The following is a 24,286-nucleotide window of genomic DNA, read 5'->3' on the forward strand; positions in this document are numbered from 1 at the left end:
ATGCGAAAGTATTGCTCTATGTCGAAGATGAAGTTATCAACTTCCTTTGAATCTCTCATGCCACTAAAGGTCCGAGGTTTGGGAGGTTTTATTCTAGCAACTCCACTTCCCCCAAGCCCTCTTTGGGCATGCACCAAAGTTGCACATTTATCTTGTGCCTTATCAGCTATGCCTTGAACAAAATTAAGCTGCTACGTCAACCCATTTACTGTTGACGCAAGCCTCTCTTTTTGCTTGGCTTGCTTTATCATAATATCTTCGAGCTTGGGAAACCTTTCTTCCAGTATAGCCCACTCTTTCGACTTTCCTTCAAGCCAAGTAAGTCGTTCTTCCCAAGTATATTCTGGCGTCTCGTCGTGCGCCATTTCTCTAGCAACCTGGCTCTGATACCAATTGTCACTGTCCGAGAGTTTTGACACCGGATCGTGCGGCGTGCTCTTGTCTTTTGGCGACAAGGACGCAAGCCTAGAACGAAAGAGGTTTGTGTGAACACAACAACACGGACCAAAGGTATCTTAAGGAAGCACTTGTCAACAACGGGTGCTAGGTCGAGGTTTGTGGTGGTCGATACTTCGAAGCGGGCACAAGCGGAAACGACGAGATGAAGGCGTCTTTTGAGGGTCTCTTGGTTTGGTGGGGGATGCTTTAAAAAAGGTAAGCACAATATCTATAAAGGCTTAAAACAACACACAATTTTTAAAGCAATAGCAACGGGGTAAGTAACTTTGATTCATTGAGAATTACTAGTGAACACTAAAACGAAAGTAACACGATAATTCTATCTATAGCCTACAATGTATAAATAAAGACTTGAAAGACATTACATAAGGAAAATACAAGTAAAAAGAGAGAAGAATACATAAGAAAGGGGTTAGATTCTAACACTAAGGCACATTAATGCATCGATATGAGTCTTGGCTCTGATAACATCTATAGTACCCCAAGATTAACATGATCCCACTTGAAAATAGTGTTCTCTAAAAGCCTAGCCTACAAGTATTTTTGGTGTAATAAAGCAAATGTCTCCCAAAATTCGAATTTATTTAAAAATAATTGAATATTGGGATTATTGAAACCTTTAAAGTGAACAACCTAAAATTAAATTCATTATTAATCTCTATCGATTAACATGTAAGTAATTTCAATCTCAAACTATATAGAATAAAATCATACTTCATTTCCGTAAAATATAAAGTTAATTACAAAATTACAATGCAACCAAACATCTATGGCACATCTGAGCCATTTATTTGCAAAACCAAGAAAGAGATGAACAAAAGTAGCCATTATATGTCTAGATATAAGTTCATTATTGCTAAACAAAAATTACATGATACACCGAATAACCAAAACACAATAGTACTCGCACAATTTTGTAAAGCATCACAATTGTGAAACCACTAGTATCCAATTATATGAGATTTAAGAAACTTAGTGAGCCATATAGCAGATAACTTGGGATATCTCTTGTGATTATCAAAGTAATCTACAAAGTTTAGACCAAAGCGAACATCATAACCACTTCCCACTTCCATGTTGTCCAACAATGACCACACCACATAGCCATTAACGTTTGCTCCTTCCCTGTTTTTGGTACAACGAATAACGTTCAATGTTATTAACATTTTCTTATAAGGTACTTTTTCGGCAGAAATGTTATTACAAACTAAAAATGATAATATCTATACAATGTAACGTTCATATATACTAGCCTAGTAGCCTGAGATAATATTGTACTAATTCAATTGACTTTTATTATTACATGCGACACCAGCATAAACCATATATACAAACTCTTAAAAAGACATGCATGGTTCACATTAATTTATTGCGGACCAATAATGTTAGAGACATTAGGATTGTTTTATTAATCATAAAAATCACTATGTTAAAATAAAAATTATTTTGTTAAAAAAGACTTTGTAATAAAATAAGAGTCACAAGAGGTTAATTTTTTTATTAATAAAATTTTTAATATACAAATCAACATAAATAATAAAGGTCACTATATTAAAATAATGTTCATTAGGTTCAAAATGATGACATAGTTCATATTCACAATAATATTAAAGGTTGCACAAGTTTTAATAAACGTCAATATATATGTTAAAATTTATGTCACTATGTTCAAAGTACAGTTAGATTCGTACATATGGATTTCTAATTCACAATAATATATTGTGAACCACACAAATTTTTCCAAACCATGTGCCCTATTGGCTTAGAAACTTATAAGTTGAACAAATTTGACCTGGCAAAACCAAAGACTTATCTTGACCAATGTTAAGCTATTGAATGTTAAAAGGCTTTAAATTGGAGTAATTACATTGAAACCTCTTATATTTAGACACTAATACGTGAGTAACTAGATTAAAAATTTACCTGATTGCATCACGAACAGCAATAAGATGGCCAGCTGCATACTTAATTCTATCGTAATCATAAAATGCGTGTTGCAGTTCATTTAATTTTTCATGTTTAATCAAATCCTTAACTGAACCTGATATTGTAGGTTGTGAAGAGATACCTGCCATACAAAACATGTTAAACATGATTACTTGAATAATGCACATAATATGAGCAATAGTAAGTGAATTAAACACATGAAATATATTGTATAGAAGGATAGTTTTAATTTTGTTGAAAATTCCGGTAAAGGAGAAGGATCCTGGCCGAAGCAAGAATGTAGAAGTTCATGTAATTCATGTAACTCACCATTTTCAGTCACATATACTTCGGGATTACCATACTTTTTCTTCATGTGAAGTAGCAATTGCTTAAGTCCATTAGGATGATCATAAATATCCTTTCGCCCTTCAGCTGGCTTCCCGAGATTCTTCTTCTCAACGTTTTCTTGAGAAATTTCATAAACAAATATCTATTATCAATGTACTCTCTATGCATAGCTTCAAAATATTCGTAGTGATTAAAAGATTTGATGCTTTGATTAATTACCTTAGCGATTTAAATTGGCAAGAGTTACACTAGGAGTAGAAAGTATTTTATACTTTGCTCCTCATTGGTTAAATTCTTTCTAAGTGCTCATCAATTTCTATTATTTAGAAATCATTAGTAATAAATTGCAAGCATTTGACTTAAAAATTAGGAAAAATTAGAAAAAATAATCCCAAATTTCATTAATTTCGGTAAAATAATACCAACTTTTGTTTATTCTGGAATAATCCGAACTTTAGGGGTCTTCTTTTTCTTCAATCCTAAACCGGTTAACTCTAGTCAATGACATGTTATAACAGGTTATGTGCCACGTGTTAAGTTGCAGTTGGTCCAATAAAAAAAATAAAAAATAAAAAAAAATTAATTTAAAAAAAAAAACAGAAAACCCTTAATCCCCTACCTGACCACAGTAACACCCACCAACATCACCACCTGCCACCGCCGTCCGCTCCTACCCCTCCCTTGCCCTGCCCCAACAGTGCGCCTCTTTCCCCCCAAACCTCCTATATGTTCCGCTGTTGCGACCCACCTCCACCCCCAACTAACCCCCTCCTTTTATGATTTAATTTTCCGCCACCGACAACTGAAACCCCCTTTAAACCTCCCCACTTCCGAAAAGCGCCCAACAACCACTTCCTCATCGTCGTTCGGGGTTAGCGGAGTGGTGGTTGGAGTTTTCGAAATGGGGGAGGGGTTTTATTATTGGTGGTTGCGTAGGGTTTTGGGGAGGGGGCGGTGGTTTATAGGGGACGCCAGAGCGGTGAATCTGCTGGTGGGAGAGCGACGACGGTCCGGCGAGGGAGGTGGCTGGCTGGCCAGGTTACCGAATTGGCTTCGTATCGAAATGGGTGGTTTTTTTCTTTTTTGTTTTTATATTTTTAACCAATTAAATCGCGACACATGTCACTTTAAGATAAAAAAAAAATAACCTATTCAACTGTTAACCGTATAAAGGATTGAAGAAAAAGAAGACCCTCCAAATTTTAGATTATTCCAGAATAATTGAAAGTTGGGATTATTCATCCAAAATTGATGAAAGTTGAGATTATTTTTTCTAATTTTTTTTCTAAAAATTATATATACGTGCAAAGTACACCCTAGGGTATTCATTTAATGTTTTTTTTTTTTGGCTCATTTTAAAATATTTTGATTTCAAAATGAGCATAATAATAATAAATAAATAAATTTAAAAAAAAAAAAAAAAAAAAAAAAAAAAACACCGTGGACTATCACTTATCTCTATGTTTGACACAACATTTAAAAACAAGCACAGTTTTTTGAGATGGGTGCTATAGAGTTTAGACAAGTTTAACCAGGTAAATAGGTTATATATGACACCTTTTTTTCCTTTCACAATTCAATTGCAAAATTTGTAGTAAAGGATGATTAGAATGTTTAAGATGACTGTTATCACTCGTGTGTTTATTAAAATAAATTTAACGAGACTGAAATAATCATTCATACCAGTTTGGGTCTTGAAAGAAACCGTAACTTCGCCCGTCATACCATCATAAGAGAAAGTTTGTTGGATGTATCTTGAAGAGTAGTAGTTTATACCGATAAAATCGAAAGCGTCCTTCACTAGCTCCTTTTCCTCGTTCGTGAACTTTGGGAGTCCTGGTATGTTATTTTTCAACCATTCTGGGTAATCGCCGTGCACAAGAGGATTCATAAACCTAATTCATTAAGACTAGCTTTAGATTATTGCAAAAAAAAAAAAAAAAAAAAAAAACAATACTTCCTCTGTTTTTTTTTTACTTGACCTGTTTCTTTTATCACGCTTGCCAATGCAAAACTTTAACGGTCAATAAATTTAATTCTCCATAATTAAAAAATATAAAAGTTAAATATTATGATAATACTTATTGAGACGAATTCAAAATTATCCAACATGAATATTTTTTCCTTACATATTATTCACAAAACACGGTCAAAAGAGGGGTAGTGAATAGTGTAAAAGTCAAAGCGGGTCAAGTAAAAAAGAACAGAGGAATTATATATTTAGACATAGTGTTAAACTAGGTTAGTTCCCGTACCATGCACGGTAATTTTCAAATTCTTATTGGTGCAACACTATAATTATATTTATCGTTAGTGCTTGTAACATAATAATTTGTATTTAATATCAAAAAAAAAATTATCAAAAAGTAATATAAATTACATGAAAAATTTAACTAAGATATATTTATCTTCTTATTATTTCTAATATTTACTAAAATAAAACACGAAAAATCAAATGAAGTATAAAGAGCTTATTAACAAAATGAGTTTCGTAAAAATACTCCTTTGCCTATGAGTGTTTTAAAATTCACAATAAAGTGATGCTCCGTACTATTTTTCTTTTTGACAAACAAATAATAATTAATTTTATATGTATATAGCTAGCCTCTCATCTACATTATCTTTATATACATTTTTTTCATATAAAATCGACCACTTTTAAAATTTAAGAATATATAATTTGAAAAAGGTCATATTATCGCATAGATAATATCACAATAGGATTTACAGTAGTATGGTAATAATTTGGGCATGTGGTGTAACATAAAACCCGTGGTGTGTTGATACACAAATATTATATAAACAAAAATATAACTTTTAACCCATATAATTCCTATTTTAAGTACTTAAAAAGTTATGATAATATGTTTAAAATATGATTTACAGTAATAATAATTTGGGCATGTTCAATTTAGTTTAATTTTAGTTCAGTTCAGCTCCTAATTTCCTTCTCTCATAAAATATTCATTTCAGCTCTATTCAGCAGTTAAGCTCCAATTAGTTCAGTTCAGCTCCAATTAGTTCAGCTCAGATCAGTTCAATAAATGTGAACATACCCTTAATCTATGTACTATGTAATTATTAGATAAAGATAGGAAACCAAAATTATACATATATAAAATAATTAAAGATCCATACTTAACATATCAAATAATGAAATAATTAATAATTGAGTATAATATATAAGGATATCAAATAATGAAATAATTAATATTTGAGTATAATATACAAGGAAGAAACATAAAGATTATTTTGGAAGGAAAAAGTATTTTATTTTTGTAAAAAAGGAATGAAAATATTATACTTTGTATTATGTATAGTAAATATTCTCTAATAAGAATTTTTTGACAAAAAAAAAAAAAGCAAAACAAAAAATGAAAAAAAAAAAACACTTTTGGCGGGAAAATTTTTAACCAAAAGATGTCAGGTGTCTGTCATCTTTAGTTTCGCCTTTAGTTAGTATATATATAAATATATATATATATATATATATATATATATATTGATAGATAGATAAATAGATTTTTGTAAGAAAGGAATGAAAATATTATACTTTGTATTACGTATAGTAAATATTCTCTAATAAGATTTTTTGACAAAAAACAAAAAAGCCAAAAAAAATGGAAAAAAAAAAACACTTTTGGCGGGAAAATTTTTAACCAAAAGATGACACGTGTCTGTCATTTTTAGTTTCGTCTTTAGTTAGTATATATATATATATATATATATATATATATATATATATATATATATATATATATATATATATATATATATATATATATATATATATATATATATATATATATATATATATATATATATATATATATAAATAGATTTTTGTAAGAAAGGAATGAAAATATTATACTTTGTATTACACATAGTAAATATTCTCTAATAAGATTTTTTGACAAAAAACAAAAAAGCCAAAAAAAATGAAAAAAAAAACACTTTTTGCGGGAAAATTTTTAACCAAAAGATGACACGTGTCTGTCATCTTTAGTTTCGCCTTTAGTTAGTATATATATATATATATTGATAGATAGATAGATAGATTTTTGTAAGAAAGGAATGAAAATATTATACTTTGTATTACGTATAGTAAATATTCTCTAATAAGATTTTTTGACAAAAAACAAAAAAGCCAAAAAAAATGGAAAAAAAAAAAAAACACTTTTGGCGGGAAAATTTTTAACCAAAAGATGACACGTGTCATCTTTGGTTTCGCCTTTAGTATATAGTAGTTATAGATAGATAGATTGGATGATACTCTAACCATCGTATAATATATTTGTGTTATGTGTGGCACCAACTTTTTTCAATCTAGAATATAATTCTATGTTATGTTATAGATTTAGGCCATGTTTAATTTTATTAATCGATTGATTTTTATTCATTTCATGAGATATAGTCAGTGAAGGAAATTTATAGTGAAAATGGGACCTTCTACTTTGAAAAAATTCATCACATAGGTTAAATAAGATAAGTTCAATCAAAACAAGAAAAATAAACAAAGCATAAAAAAAAATGACCATGCACAATGAACACAAATTCACACAATTAACGAGAGTAGTACTTCGTACCAATAACAAACAAGCACAGTAGAATTGATGTTTCATTATCCCAAAATAATTAATATGGGTGGGGTGATGCACAATAGAATTGAAGTTTCATCATCCCAAAATAAATAATTGAGTACGGTTGGAGTGGAGCAATTACAACGCACAACAGCTCAAACTTGTAAGTGATGGTACGTGATAACCGTCTCTCATTGATCATCTTCGACATGGGACAACTTACATTCAAATAAATGGGTCGCTACTCGTATATATTTCTGGTAAAGGTTACACTTACAATTGTTATATGTAGAGGTGATTATTGGGTAGGGTAGTCCAATGATAATAAGGTCAATGCCAAGCTTAAAGGGCTTTTAATGGACATGGCTCTTATTGGACAGGGTCATTATAGGGCCAAAATGTTTTTCCAATTTAATTGATAAAAAAATAGATAATGTAAAAATAATTACATAGATAAATTTATATTCATATATACTTAATAATGGCTTTGTCCAATATTTTTTTAAATTGATATTTTGTAGGCCCGCCCATTATCAACCCGCTATTGACCCACGACCCGCATTGGTCTGACCCAATATTGACCTATAAAATGTGACCCTCTTTGACCCGACCTGCAACCGACCCGCGCCGACCCTGACCCGACCCGCCCAATAACCAGGTCTTGTTGTATGTAGTCCCTACATACAACTCTAATTTGTCATGTTTTTATTGGCTGAAATAATGGGCACAAGTTCTATTATATTCAATTTATATTTGACTTCTAATTTTCTCCCATTTTTTGATGATGTGTTAAATTTCTAATGATGTTGTATGTAGGGACAACATACAATGATTGTATGTGTATCAACTCTTTATATTTCTTTTCACTTTATTGCTCTAGAAAACCAAAGCCGCAAGTGATACGGCGCCGACTATTTATGCAGTATTGAAATTGAAAGACATGGGGAGGATGCATAAGTATAGCTGCATAGGCTAGTTAGGCAACGCTACATATTACAAATTGATTTTACGATAGAACTTTGTTACACTTATATACAGTTAGACTCTTTCTAGAGTGGGTATGTGTTTAAGAGCACTATAAATTAAAGATTTGTATATATCACAATTCACAAGCCTAATGAAGTTAATAATCCATATTAAAACCTAATAACGTTAGCTAAATAACTTCAATAATTACACTTTGATCATGATCAATTTATTATTTATTTGCACGAAGTTAACATTAGGTTTATTTAACATACCAACCAACGGAGAGATCCAAACACGCTTCCGTTGCAGCTAAATTCATAGAGTCATGTTGATTAAATGGCATAGACCATTGAATTGGCAATGAAATTCCAATTTTCCCGCCTTGCTTTTTCTGCAAAACATTGTATGAGAAGCTAATTAGATTTCGAAATCAACTTATGTTGAAGAAACATATAGGATTCCAATCGAAGTGTTACCTGGTATTTGTGCTTGTAGAGTTTTGCAGCCTCGGAGTGAGCTAAAATAATATTATGGTATGCAATATAAGGAGCTTCAGAATCAATCTGAAGTTGAGGAGGAAATCCCATCTTTTTTCCAAGGTAAACATAAATTAGAGGCTCGTTAATTGTCCCCCAATACTTTACTCGATCACCAAACTTCTTAAAACATAGATCTGCATACTCCTTAAACAATTCTCTGTATATAAAAAAAAAGTTACTCATATGTTGTCCATAGTATGACATTTATAAATTTTAAGATACTCTTTTGAGCTGGAATTTATTGTCACATTGATGGTGTAACGTAACCAGTAATGTGACAACTAAATTTAGGCGATGAGCTATTTGTTTCGAGAAACAAATATTGTCTATGGAAGAACATGAACCTGATGTGTGGACTCAAGAAGCCTCCAAATTCGTCCTGTATAATTTGTGGAAGATCGAAGTGGAGTAATGTAACCATAGGAGTAATATCTGATAACATTGGATTCATTAGAGATTTTAAGAGATGAACTAATCAGCCAGTCAGGGTATATATGAATTATTAGAAACTTACAAATATAATTAGTATGCCATGTATAGTAGTCATGTACAAAAGACTAACTTAGAAGGTCTTCTGTTTTTACTAGTGTTGTAAGTTTACTTTCATGCTTCTCAATACAATCAATCAATCAATCAATCAAAGCCTTAATCCCAAAAGTGGGGTCGGCTAACATGAACCAAATTTGATTATTCCGTGTAGTCATCAACATAAATCTTTCTCCTCCATCCCTTACGATCCAAAACTTCATCCTCACGTAAATCCATGCACTTCATATCCTTCCTCACTCCTTCCAACCAAGTCATCTTTGGTCTTCCTCTTCCTCGTTTAATCCCTCCATGGTCCCACTCTTCCACTCTTCGCACCGGTGCACCCTCGGGTCTCCGTCTTACATGTCCAAACCAACGCAGACGATTTTCCCTTAATTTATCTACAATGCCCGCCACACCTACTTTCTTGCGAATAACCTCATTTCTGATTCTATCTCTTAATACAATAATCATCATTAATTTCTTAATTTATTAATAAGCTGAAATTTATAGGAAAAATTAGATATAATAATTCCAATTTTGACACATTTTGCTAGAATAATCCCAACTTTGGATTATTATGGAATAATCCGAACTTGGGGGTACTTCTTTTTCTTCAATCCCAAACAGGTCAACGAAAGTCAATGACCTGTTATAATAGGTTTTATGCCACGTGTCAACCAGCAATTGGTCCAAAAAAATTAAAAAAATAAAAAAACCAAAAAAACCCTTGTTTTCCTGACCACCACCACCTGTCGTAGTCCAGCCGCGCTTCCCCTCCCCAAGTGCTGCGCCGCTTTCCCCTCTACCCCACCGTGACGATGTTGCGACCCACCTCCACCCCCAAGCCCCTTCTTTTCCGATTCAATTTTCCCTAAACCCCTCTAACCAACCGAAACTCCCTTTAAACCACTCTAACCATTCGAAACTCCCTCCCCCACTCCCAAAAACCCCCCAACAGCCATTTCCTCTCCGTCGAAAACGCTAGGCGCTAGGGCTTCGGGGGTAAGGGGAGTGCGGTTGGGATTTTTCGAAGTGGCGGAGGGGTTTTAATGGTGGTTGCGTGGGGGTTTCGGAGAGGGAGACGATGGTTTAGTGAGAAGCCGGAGCGGCGACTCTAGTGGTGGGGGAGGGACGTCGGTCCGGCGACTAGGTGGCTGGGGTGGGCGGGTTGGCCGGAGTTCTTAGGGTGGTTCACGTGGTTTGGTGGTTTTTTTGGTTTTATTTTTTTATATTTTTTAACCAATTAGAGACACGTATCATTTTAACAACAACAAAAAAAAAAAAAAAAAAAAAAAAAAAAACCATTTAACTAGTTACGAGTATTTGGGATTGAAGAAAAAGAACAACCCCAAAGTTCGAATTATTACATAATAATCCAAAGTTGGGATTATTTTAGCGAAATGTGTCAAAGTTGGGATTATTTTAGCGAAATGTGTCAAAGTTGGGATTATTATTTCTAATTTTTCTAAATTTATAATACATTGATGTTTAAAATATAAGTTGATCAAAATGAAATTTCACATGGTATGCTATGCTTTCCTCAAGTACTAGGTACAAAAAAATAATCAAATTATGTAGATAGTGCAAAAGTCAAAACAAACCAAATAAACAAAGAAAAGATTGTACGGTACTAAATAATGCATTAAAAATAAAGAGCTACCATTTTCAATTAATTCATTAATTAAGTTGTTGTAGAAATTTATGCCCTCTTCATTTACGCCCGAACGAATGGTACCATCTGCATGTAAAAGAACAAATTAACAATTGTGTTTCGTGAAAATCATAATATTATTGGTTATAATTACATATTAGAAGATGAATTAGGGAATTATTTAAATTTGCATCAAGCTAAGGAACTCACTTGGCAATATCCTTGACCAAGAAATGGAGAATCTGTACGTATTCATGCCCATTTCTTTCAACAGCTTCACATCTTCCTGCATTTTTCACATGTCATTTTTTTTAAAATTTTTTTTTTATTATTATTAAATGTTGGATACTTTTTTATTTTTTTTGACAAGAAATGTTGGATACTTAGTTTATTGGTATCACTATCAAAATTTAAAGCCGCTAGATTGAAGTCATGTTTATCATGCAAATAAACCAACTTTAATTCCAAATGTTTTAGTTTTCTATAGAAAAACTGAAAGTTCAAGTTAATTGTAAGTTTGTAACACATATAACTAGAAGTGTCAATTCGGGTGTTTGGATCGGGTTTGGTGAGATTGGTCAGGTCGGATCGGGTTAATTTTTAAACTTGAACCATGTTAAATTATTGTGTCCACACATGTTGAAATCTGAATTAGATTTTTTTGGGTTGGTTTCAGATCAGGTCGGGTCGATTGTGGTTTTAACACCTCTACATGTAAGTAAGGTATAAAGGTAAAATTACTACTACCTTTATTTCATTGTAGTCACAAATTTTAATTTGGGTATTATTTGTGAAACATAAATCACCAGAGATTAGTGCTTGTACTTGATTTACTTGGATTTATTTACAAGCTTGTACCATGAATGCTTTTGAACATCCGAGAAACTAGTTGAAATCAACATTACATCGATTTCACCATACATATATTGTTATGGTTTTTTTACATTTTTTATGAACTAACTTTGACTATATTTTAGATTGGTTTCAATGTGAAATTTCCCTCTCTCGTAAAATATTCATCTCAGCTCAGTTCAGTTCAGTTCAGTAAATGTGAACAGGCCCTAAGTAATGTGAACAGGCCCTAAGTATACACATGTGAAGTTGTGGTAGAAAATTTTCCCGCTTAAAACACATGTGATGAAGCAATTTTTTTTATATTTCTAATTATTGATAAAAATTTTGGTAGGTACTCCCTCTATCCCATAATACACGACACAATCAACTTTTCACACATATCAATGCACTATTTTAACTTCATTTTTATATTATTAAATATTAATGAAAATTATTTAAAAATTATGTTATGAAACTTTATATTAATACCTATCTAACAACATATTTTATGATAATATGATAAAAAAAAAAAGTTTTTTCTTATGTTATTAGTAAAAAAATTATAGTCAAATCTAATACATCAATAGTGACAAAAGTCCAACGCCTCATGTATTTTGGGACGGAAGGAATATTTTCTAATACTCAAATTAATACTCCAAATTATATATATATATATATATATATATATATATATATATATATATGCATATGTAATTTTCATTTTTTCCCCTTTATAATTTGAAATTTTATTATGTTGATTAACATTCAATCTTAGGGTTTTTTTTTTCTGATTGACTGAAATGAGCTAAACTGAACTTATTGGAGCTGAAATAAACTGAACTGAAATGAACTGAACTAAAATTATTAGAGCTGAACTGAACTGAGTTGAACAAAATTGAATTTATTAGAGCTGAACTGAACTGAACTTATTGGAGCTGAACTGAACTGAACTGAACTGAACTGAATATTTTATGAGAGAAGAAAATTAAGAACTAAACTGAATTAAACTGAACTGAACCGAAAATAATCTGAACAAAAATAAATTTTGTTTGTCCAAACCGTACATCGCACAATACTAATCTAGTTATACTAACGTGTGCATGCAAAAAATAGAGAAGGTATTGTGTCAGTCCGGACCGACGAAACATTTTGTCAGTTCGAACTAACAAAATGCAGATTTTTGATATCCTAAATTGGCTGGATGATATCCTCTATTGGTTGGATGATATCCTCTATTAGCTGGAAGATATCCTTTACTAATTGGATGATATCATTTATTGGCTATATGATATCTTTTATTGGCTGGATGATATTTCTACTGGCTGGATGATATCCTCTATTGGTTGGATGATATCCTTTATTGGCAATATAATATCCTTTATTGGCTGGATGATATTTCTACTGGCTAGATGGTATCCTCTATTAGCTGGATGATATGCTCTATTGCTTGAATGATATTATTTATTGGCTATGATATCTTTTATTGGCTGGGTGATATTTCTACTAGCTGGATGATATCCTCTATTGGCTATATGATACTAAGGCTAGATGATATCATATAGAAAATAGAGGATATCATCCAGCCAATAAAGGTATCATAGACACAATCATAAATGATATCATATAATCTATAGAGGAAATCATCCAATAATAATATCATATATTTAATAGAGGATATTATCTAGCCAATGGAGGATATGTATAACTTGTTGGATGATATGTATAATTGGCTTGATAATATGTATAACAATGGCAAAACCTCCATTGCAGATATCGTACTAAGGTCATGGGTAGAGCTATCAATTCGGGTAAATGGGTCGGGTTTGGATCGGATCAACTCGGGTTGGGTCAATTCCGGTTAATGCCGTAACCTATGCGGGTCGGGTTCGGGTTGGGTCATGCTTGATTCGGATCACGTCGGGTCATACATTTATCGGGTTTAGGTTGGGTTAATAACAGGTCGGGTTACATTTGGGTCGGGTGAATAATAGGTTGGGTTTAATTCGGGTTTTTACGGGTTAAAATGGGTTAGGGTATTTCTCGGGTTCGGTTCAAGTCCATAATTTGCGGGTTAGAATCAGGTCGGATCATTCTCGGGTTTGAGTCGGGTTCGGTTCAAGTCAATAATTTTTGGGTTATAATCAGGTCGGGTCAATTTCCAGTCGAGTCATTCTCGGATTTAAGTCGGGTTCAGTTCAAGTCAATAATTTGCGGGTTATAATCAGGTAGGGTCATTTCCAAGTAGAGTCATTCTTGAGTTCAAGTTGGGTTATGTTCAAGTCAATAATTTTCGAGTTACAATCAAGTCGGGTCGTTTCATTCCAAGTCGGGTCATATTCGGGTTCAACTAACTATAAATAGATAATTATCATTTTTATCAAGCTAATTATTTACTTTGACTATAATATATATGGCAACATACAATCAAGGGAACTATAGTCTATAATTTAGAAAGATAATTATCTCCTTTGACCATCCAACAAATATATACAATACTCTTTAATTTGGGAATGATGCTCCTTTCTTTTTCTGGCCTGGACCAACTTGGTATTCCTAAACAAAATGCTTTGATAAACAATAATAAGATGGTCTAAATTGAATTTAAGGTGATTTGAAATCGGGTCAGGAACAATTTGGGTTGAATTTAGGTTGGATCAATAACAAGTTGTATTGATTTCGAATCGGGTTAGTAACAGATCGGGTTGAATCTTTGGGTCGGGTTAGTAATAGGTCGGGTAAAATTCGGTTTGGGTCAATAACAAGTCGGGTTGAATTTGGGTCGGGTCAATAAGTCGGGTTGATTTTGGGTGGGGTTTGTAACATGTCATGTTAAATTCGGGTTGTGTTGAATTCAAGACGGGTTAGTAACAATCTAAGTCGGGTTAAAACGGGTTTGGGTCAATTTTGGTTCAAGTCGGGTTCGGTTTAGGTCAATAATTTACGGGTTACATTCGGGTCGGGTCATCTCTAAGTCGATTCATGTTTAATTTGGATTCGGGTCTCACACACTCGGGTCAACACGGGTCTAGGATTGGTTGCAGGTTGGGTTAAGTCGGGTTTGGGTCACCATTATTTCGGGTTCAGATGGGTTGGTTAATAATTGAGTTCGGGTCAATATTTCGGGTCGGGTTAGCTTTAGACAGCTCTAGTCATGGGTATAACATATTTTGCTCATTTCTCAACCAAGATACATGTATTTGTTATCAAAATGCTCACAATTCAACATACAATCATATGGGACATACAATCATATGGGACAATCAATTCCTACAATTATACATCACATAAGAAAGCCCCAATTCAATTTTTTGGGCAGTTTTTCGAAAAATTGATAATTTCAAGCAATTAAACTCTCTCTCTCTTCTACAATGGATAACCTTGCTCTTTTCCTTCGTAGTAATCCCCACCAACTTGTCATTTGGTGGAAACTTGTTCATCAAAAGAAGATGACGATGATATGTTGCTAATATCTTTTCTGATAGAGGAAACATTGGGTGCGGCACCCAATACTTTGTGCTAAAAATATTACCTCAAGTATCAACGTTGAGCATGAAACACATATGTAGACAAGAAGCAGCATACTCATATTACAAGCTAAAATTAGCAAAAATTATTAAAATCATGATAATTTTAGAAATTGACAACAAAAAGTGAAAATTAAACACTTTTTTTTTTTCCTGTTTTTGGATTTTTGTAAAAAAAATAATAAAATAATAAACAATCTCAAACAAGCCCTTAACTTAGTATAATATTAATAAATACCAGTACTATTTTCTTGAAATTAAGAATAAATACATTGATAAAAAGAGCAGAGGGTTTCTGGTGCGGCTGGCCGCACCATGCGGCAGGTTGTCAAATCAGCAAATGACAAAGTAACCCCAAGACAAAAGTAACTCCTGACTGATCTAGTAACCCCTGACCAAGTAATCCCTGACTGACCTAGTAACCCCTGACCTAGTAACCGCTAGTAACCCCAAGTAACCCCTAACCGACCTGGTAACCCCCGACCTAGTAACCCCAAGTAACCCCTAACCGACCTAGTAACCCCCGACCTAGTAACCCCAAGTAACCCCCGACCTAGTAACCCCTAACTGACCTAGTAACCCCCGACCTATTAACGCTAAGTAACTCCTGGCCGTCGACCTAGTAACCCGAAGTAACCCCTAACCGACCTAGTAACCCCAAGTAACCCCTGAGCGCCGACCTAGTAACCCCTAACCGGACCACCTAATAACCCCTAAACGGCTCTAGTAACCCCTTACCCACCACCAACAAAAAACTACCACCAATAACCACCACCAACGAACCACTACCAACCTAAACGCCTTGCCACTAGCCCCTAACCCACAAACAAACCCCGATCCAACCAAACCATTAAAAAAAAAATCAAATCAAACAAATACCTTAAAATGTTAACAATGGTTTCGAATATCACTTCAAATATGGCTAAAAAGGCCAAATTCGACCATGAAAATTCTATATCTAGAGTTTTCATGGCTGAATTTGGCCTTAAAAACTTTGAACTTGTTTTTCGACGACGGAGTCACCAAACCACCTCTACCCTCCCAGTGAAACCACTACTTCTGACGAATGAACCACCGACGAACGAACCATGAAGACGATTATTGATGACGATTGCGAAATTTGTGTTACGTTATCTGAGAAAATGAGATGAACCTTATGGCTTGAAGAAGAAGAAAAGAGGAGAGAGAAAGAGAATAGAGAGGAGAGAGAAAGAATTTTTAAAAAATAAAAAAAAAATTGTGATATTTGTAAAATAAGTGTAATTCAATAAAAATTATCTATGATTAGTATAAATGCTCAGTAAAAAATTTCTAATTAGTGTAATTAAACACAATTTTGTTTCGTGATTAAAATATTGTAGATAATTTTTCATCATAAAAAAATTATTGTAGATAATTTGATTCTGCAGTATAATTTTCAATTTAAAGCTATATACTCCCTCCGTCCCCGATTGATAGTCACTTTTGAAGAAAAATCACGAGAATTAAGGAGAACTAAAGAAAGTACATTGAAAAAGTAAATTTACATTGGGTATGCAAAAAAGTAGAGAGAGAAAGTAATTAAAAAGTACATGGGAAATAAAATTTACATTGAAAAGTTAAATTTTCACAAATATTTTTGCAAATGTTAGAGAATTTTGGTAAAAAAAATAATAATATTAATGGTACTTGAAAAAAGCAAATGTGACTAACATTTTGGATGCCCAAAAATGGCATAAGTGACTATCAATCAAGGACGGAGGGAGTATATGTATGTTAATTTTTGACATGGTACTCCATTTTTTAACGTGTTTGTTTTATACTTCATACTAGCTTAGGTCCCGTGCCATGCACGGTAAGTCTAATTTTTAATTAAAATTGTAATTAAATGTAACAAATACAATTTGATAAAACATACACATTAAATATATAGAAATTATATTATTGTAATCTATATTACAAGGCAAAGCAAAAGATTAATTAAAGAAAGTAAACAACCCCTAAGTTCGGATTATTCTAGAATAATCCGAAGTTGGGATTATTTGAAGAAAATACACCAAAGTTGGAATTATTATTTACAATTTTTCCTTAGTTTAAAAGAATTACAGGGTGATCAGTGTTATAAATGTTACACCGCACACAAAACACGTTTGAATATTTAAGTCATGTTAGTTTTAAAGTAATTTCACTAATATCAATTAAATGAATCAATTTTATTACGAAGTATATTACTTTTTTTGGCAAATAATAATTCGGTTAAAGTAAGTTCGTTTATATCAATTATATGAATCTATCATAAAAAGTTGGACTAAGATTTTAGGTAAATGTGTATGGAACAATTAAAAACATCAAATAAAAAGCAAAATAATTATTACAAAGATGATATCAAAGAGTTGAAAGAATATTATTATAATTGTATTATATAAATATTCTAAAAAAAAAGTTTACTAAAAAGGAAGGAAATTTAGAGGGAAAAAATAGCATCAGAATGTGACACTTGTCACCTCCGGTGTTTGTTTTAGTATTAAAGTTAGGAAAAATTGATTCTAATAATCCCACCTTTAAGCGGTTCGCTATGAATAATCCTACCTTTTAATTATTATTTAATAATCCCACCTTTATAGGGCATTCTCTTTAATTGGTCCTTTATGACCAGTAACCTGTACATTAGGTAAATTGTTTTTAAAAAATAAATAAAAGTAACACATGTCAATTAGTGATTGGTCAACAATAAAAAAATAATTTTTTTTAAAAAAAATAAAAAGAACAGGAACCCCAGGAATCCCAACCCCCACTTCGCGACACCTTCCGACAACCGTCTCCTCCTGGCCTCCCCTACCATCGCAATCGAAAACTACCCTCAGCCCTCTCCACCCCCACCTAGCGAAAACCGCCTCCCCTTCCCCTGAAACCACCTCGATCTCCGCCCCTTTTTCCCTAAAAACTACCCCGATTAATCGAGTTTGAAAATTAGGGGAACCGTGATTGAACGGATGCCCACTTGCCCAGCCACGTGACTGCCACTGCAGCAGCCAGGCGCGCATCCCAGCTACCACAACATCCTGCCGCGCGCGGCGGCCAGGATGAAGCCCAACCACAACAGGTTAACAGCTGGCCGACACATCCAGGCCGAAAACCCAGCCACACCTGCCAGCAAGACAACGACCAGAATCGTGGGTTACAGCCACAACACCTCCCCAAATAGCCACCAAAAAACCCAGTCGCGCATCCAAGCGAAGTGTCTAAACACGCCAGCCTATAGAGCCGAAGCTAAAACGTGCAACCGTTGCTGCTGCCGCTGCCTTCCCCTAGTTCCACCTTCCCTGATGCCCTCCTCCCCACCTGATGATCAACCACCTTGTCCCACCGAAAGGTGGTTCCGCCACCCAACCCGCCAGTCGTGGGTAAAAATTGGAATGGCTGAAGTTTTTTCTCTTGTTTTTAATTTTTTTTAGTTTTTCTTTTTTTTTTTAATTAATTTTAATTTTTCAACCAATAACAAAGTGACACGTAGCATCTTAAGTTTTTTAACATATTAAAACAAGTTACCAACAGGTTAGGGACCAATAAAAGAGAATCCCCTATAAAGTTGAGATTATTAAATAATAATAATAAAAGTGGGATTATTTATAGTGAACCGGTCAAAGATGGGATTATTAGAATCAATTTTTCCTTAAAGTTAGTGATTGATTATATTATCAAAAAATTGTTTCTTTAACATATTACTAAAGATAGTCCATATCCTTTTATGACTTATATATAAAATATATTAGTTAAACCATGGATTATCTAGACTGGCAATGCAACTAGTACTGTTATATTACTCACATTATGAGTGTTACAAGCCGAGCCAAGACCAAACCTATGAGCGAAGCTTGTCAAGAGATTTTAATTACTTAAGGCTCGGCTTGAGATCGAGACAACATAAGGCTTGGCTTGAGCTCGAGACTCCTTAAGGCTCAACTTGAGCTCAAGACTCCTAAAGGCCACTAGGCTCGGTTGGGGTTTGACTCAAAGCTTGTCAGGCCCAACAAATAAAGTAAATTTAATTTATTTATAATAACACAACTACACTTCAATATTTATTCCATTTAATCAGAGCCCATATGGTGTCCATAGTCATTGTATCTAAGACAATCAAAGTTTTATTTTTTAACTAGTTCTTTGCCCAAGCTTGTTTACAAGAAAAAAAATTATATTTATATAATTATATAAGCTTGTATTTATTATAGATTTTGTATACATTTGATATTTTATTGATTAAAGTTGTTATTGTTCTATTATGTTTGATTTATATTTTTTTTTATTAAATATCTTATTATTGTTTAAGGGAAAAAAAAAAATTTTGGTAGGAAAATATTTAATATAATTGCGACACGTGTACTTCTAGAAAAATCTTGGTGATTACTGTTGTATATAGTATAGATAGATAGATTCTCATATTCAAGCAATTGCTCCTATCTTTCAATGTGGGACTTTTTTTTTTCCTTTTCTTTTTGTTAGTTTACATAAACACACACAAAAAAATAATAAAATAAAATTCAACAACGAAAACTCCAACACTAGAGTTTTGAAGATTAATTTTAGTCCCTAAGCATTGAAATGAAGAAAAGTTTGGCTAGTAATTAATTTATTACAAAAAAATATCATACAAAACGCTTAAGCTTGTTTACGAGCTTTTTGATACAAATTAAGGATAGCTCAGGCTTGGCTTGTTAAAATCTTGAGTTGAAACCTAGCTCAAGTCCAACTGACTCTAGCCGAGTTCTAAGCAGTTCTCGAGAAGGCTCTGCTCTTTAATACCCTTAACTTACATACTCATCCTATTTCAAAATGTATGACTCAATGACTTTTACATGCATGTACAATATATGTCGTTGTATGGCCTTGTTTGGTTCATCTTAATTTTGCTTATCTGGTCTGGTCTGGTCTGAATGTCAGATCTGACCTAACTTTGACATTAACTATATACGATAATCTATACGGAAAATATATATCAAGTGAGGTCTTGTTAGATTCTTAATAATGTGTATTTTATTAATATGTGATTTTCATAATTTTTTTCATTACGAAATTAAAGACATTTAGCAATAAAAAACTGTATATAAAACGATGATATGATCTGAACTTATTTTTTTCTGATTTGATCTTATCTGAACTTATTTTTTATGATCTGATCTGAACTTATATTTTCTAAAATAAGTAAGAATAAGGTGAACTAAACAAGGCCTAACTACAACCTTTCCTGTCAAAGAAAAAAAAAATACAACCCTTACCTTGTAAAGGCTATAGGAATCAACAGCTTTCCTCCCTTTGTTGGCTTCGATCATTGAGTCCCAAGTACCTTTTCCTCTTCCACCTTCATTCCCTTGTCCTTCAATCTACGAAATTTAGCATACATATCAAATTCAAGTCCAAAAACTATATCAATTCATAAAACTTTCAGAAATAACGACATTAATTGAAAGTACTACGTACATGTAATAGATGAATACTTTAATTTATTATACTACGCATCTACTTTTTTTAATTAGTACTTCATTTTGTTTTTAAATACTTACTATATTTTTCCATGCACGGATTTATAGGAGAAATAAGAGAAAGTTATAAAATATGGAGATAGTGGGGTAGGTGGAAGAACGAAAAATTGTAAAACTCAAAAGTAGTCGAGAGAATTAGAGGAGAAATAATATGAAATTAATAAAATATGATTTATAATAGGTCTAATAGAAGAGAGAAATGAATTAAATCTAAATAAAAAAAAAATGGAGCAAGTATTTAAAAACTGTCGAAAATAAAAAGTGGAGCAACTATTTAAAAACGAAGAGACTACATGTACAAAAGATAGACTAACCACAGTTGCATTAGACTTATAACTATAAGAAGATCGTTGCATTAGCTCAATTTCAATCTTTACATTTGATAAAAAAAAAAAAAGGTAGTAGTTCTGTAGATATGTAAATGAAAAGGCTAGCTCTTGGCTTCAAACACAAGCCTATTATTTAGCATCCTATTATAAATAGTACTAAGTTATAAGATATTTATAAATTATAATTTATTTTTGATATATGAAATATTAGAAATATATCGATAATAAAACACTATACAACATTTTTGTATTAAAAAAGCTATCCGAAATTTGCTTATTTAGCATTCTATGTGTCGCAATAATACTTATTTGTCGCATATGTGGCTCGACACTTGGCGAAAAACTGATGTCAAGTGCCGATATCTCGTGTTCTGATTGCGAGACCGTCATTATATATTAGTGAGTGCTCCCTCTGTCTCTATTTTTTTTTCTCCATTTGACCGTACACGGTCTCCAAAATACATCTTAAAACATCTATATTTTTATTTTCACAAACGTAAAAATTATAAAAACTTGATATTACTACCTCTGTTTCTTATCATGTGCAATAAAGAAATATTTTATGTCTCACAAATAATACCCCTTTGTTGCACATAATAAAAAACGAGGGTAGTAATAAAATATACAATGAGACAAATCTAACAAGACTATAAACCGTAATTTACGGTTAAATTTTTTAAAGGTTGACCCAAAATATGGCTATGAGGCAAAAATAAAGGGACGGACTATATATGATTAGATGAAATATCTTTAGAAAACTTGAACTTAAAGAAAGCAATAAAAAAAATAAAAAATAAAAAATAAAAAATAAATAAAAAAACCTGCAGGGCAGAAGTGGAGGCACCAAAGAGAAAATCACGAGGAAAATCATCTCTTTCCACATCATAGAAAGGTAGTTGTGTAGGAGGAGGAATATTTTCCACAACTAAATTGTGCTTTTGGTGATGCTCATTAACACACCCAACTTTTCCTTCTTTGTTGCATTTCACAGCAAGAGAAGAATTATTGGAGGATTTTCTAAGCAGTAAATTTTTACCACTTTTGTTTGATTTTGAAAAAGGCAGCTTATTATTTGGGTCATTTAGGTTAAACTTAGTGGTAATGGATGGTGTAATAATGTGAAGTAATGTGTTTGAACTAAAGATAGACATGGTTTTGAATTTTGGTTCCGAATAATCAAAGCTACAAACTTCAATATAATATAACCAAGAGTAATGTGGAGTATTGTATGTTTAAATTTGTCATGTGCCCCTTCTCTCCGATTTTAAAAACATGTTAATAATGAAAGGTCAGATTCAGATGAGTCATTAATCACCTACTCTGTAATGAAAATTAAATTGATTGTTTTAAAAATGTAATAATTAACGAATTAATATATTTTGCTCTGATCCGCACTTCACTACCTACTCGTCATTTCTATCTTGCTTTAATAATCCTAACAAACAAATCTTCATTTTTAATTTTCAATTTCATATTCATTATTATGCAGGATTTTAGTGATGATTGTTTAGTTCACATGGGCAGGTAAGATTCGTTATTGAAATCAAATGACCTGTCACCTGTGGCTTGCTTCAAGAAAGTCGTATCTAGAAATTGATTGGGATAATTAAAGTCTATACCAATTCAAAGGACTGATGACGGAGAAGGAGCAATTGATCAAAGGAGAATAATGCTGATCAATGTCTCAAAGGTTACATTAATAGTGTAGTTGGGTCAGGCTCGTAAAGAGCTTTCCAATGATATATTATAAGCCTAATTCCGATGAATAATGAAGAAGTTATGGTCCAAATACTATTTTGGGTCTGAAATAGTTTTATGGCTCAATGATCTAGTGGAAGTCCCATTAATTATTATTCCTAAAATTATTAGGATTGATTATAGTATTCTACAATAGTTTAGAATGTTATTTTGAGTTCTAATAGCATTACTGCATTAGAATTGCTAATTAATCTTTTAGAAAAATAATGAATTTGGTTTGAAATAAAACAAGTGTTTTATTATGATAAAATCTAATTTAAAATTGAATAAAACGGAGTTTTAATTGCTTAATTATATTAAGAAGAGGATTTTGAATAAAAGCGCGTTTTATTTTTTAATTGTCGTAAAACGACAAGCCTGTCGCCAAACGACAGAGGCGGCAGGCTTGTCGCCATTCGTGATTCCTGTCGCATGGCGACAGACCTTGTCGCTCGTGACAGGAATCAGTTTCATTCTGAATCAAATTCTAATTTGTTTTTATCGTTTCTGGACTATTTTCTTATAAATAAGGGTGGTCGTATTTCCCCGTTGTCGATCATCAAAAATTATCTTTTCTCTCTTCTCTAAAGCTAGAAGCTTATTCCCTCTCTATTCTTTTTTCTAAACCTCCCTTAATACAAAATTCCACATTCACAAGTTCTAGACACACCTAACCAAGTTCGAAGTTGTCTTTGCCCTAGACGTGAAAGGTTGATAATTTCTGAGGGTTTTGTCCCAAATCCCTATTTCAATTATTTAATTAATTGTTTGATTTAATATTTTCCTTGAAGTTACTAACGCGTGTATTTTGTTATTAGAAAGAGATACGAAATATCCAAGTAAGTAATTTTACTACTTTGTTATTCTTTTGATATAGAAATCATGCTTTAATTATTATAATTCCTAGTATCATGTTATGATGCTTTTATTGCTTTCTAGTATCATGTTTAGGGTGCTTCTTATTATTTATTTCTTTCTTATATCATGTTAGTATCATGTAAGGATTAAAGCTTAGATCTTTAATGTTTAGTGACATGCTAGGATTTGTTACTAATCTTGTTAGTATCACGCCTAGGATCTTTAACATGATTATTATTATTATGATTATTTTGATTATGATTATTATGATTATGATTATTATTATTATTATTATTATTGTTATTGCTTCATCACACCTTTTATGCATGTTTAAAGGAAATTTGTACTTGTAATCACACTTAATAAGATAATTAATAATCTTGTTTAGGCTAATATGATTATAATTCAAGTGATCGCCAATAATTGGTTTGTTTGTGCATTAATATTCAACTACCATAGATTAAACAAGCTTAGGGCTA

At 32.5% G+C, this 24,286-nt stretch overlaps 1 protein-coding gene across 1 annotated transcript; it reads right to left on the reverse strand.

The window, feature by feature from the left end:
• Positions 1–1,196: 1,196 nt before the first annotated feature.
• LOC145586628 (beta-glucosidase 13-like) lies at positions 1,197–22,392 on the reverse strand. Its single transcript, XM_081643515.1, has 11 exons — positions 22,034–22,392; positions 20,620–20,724; positions 11,217–11,292; positions 11,016–11,093; positions 9,169–9,256; positions 8,762–8,981; positions 8,558–8,676; positions 4,420–4,631; positions 2,716–2,853; positions 2,383–2,527; positions 1,197–1,584 (listed from the first exon to the last, which is right to left on the reverse strand). The coding sequence occupies exons 1-11, from the start codon at positions 22,361–22,363 to the stop codon at positions 1,401–1,403; spliced, it is 1,695 nt and encodes a 564-aa protein (XP_081499641.1). The 5' UTR covers positions 22,364–22,392; the 3' UTR covers positions 1,197–1,400.
• Between the last annotated feature and the right edge of the window lie 1,894 nt (positions 22,393–24,286).

The sequence above is a fragment of the Chenopodium album genome, chromosome 2, assembly GCF_948465745.1.
Source record: "Chenopodium album chromosome 2, dcCheAlbu1.1, whole genome shotgun sequence".
NCBI classification, from domain to species: Eukaryota; Viridiplantae; Streptophyta; class Magnoliopsida; order Caryophyllales; family Amaranthaceae; genus Chenopodium; species Chenopodium album.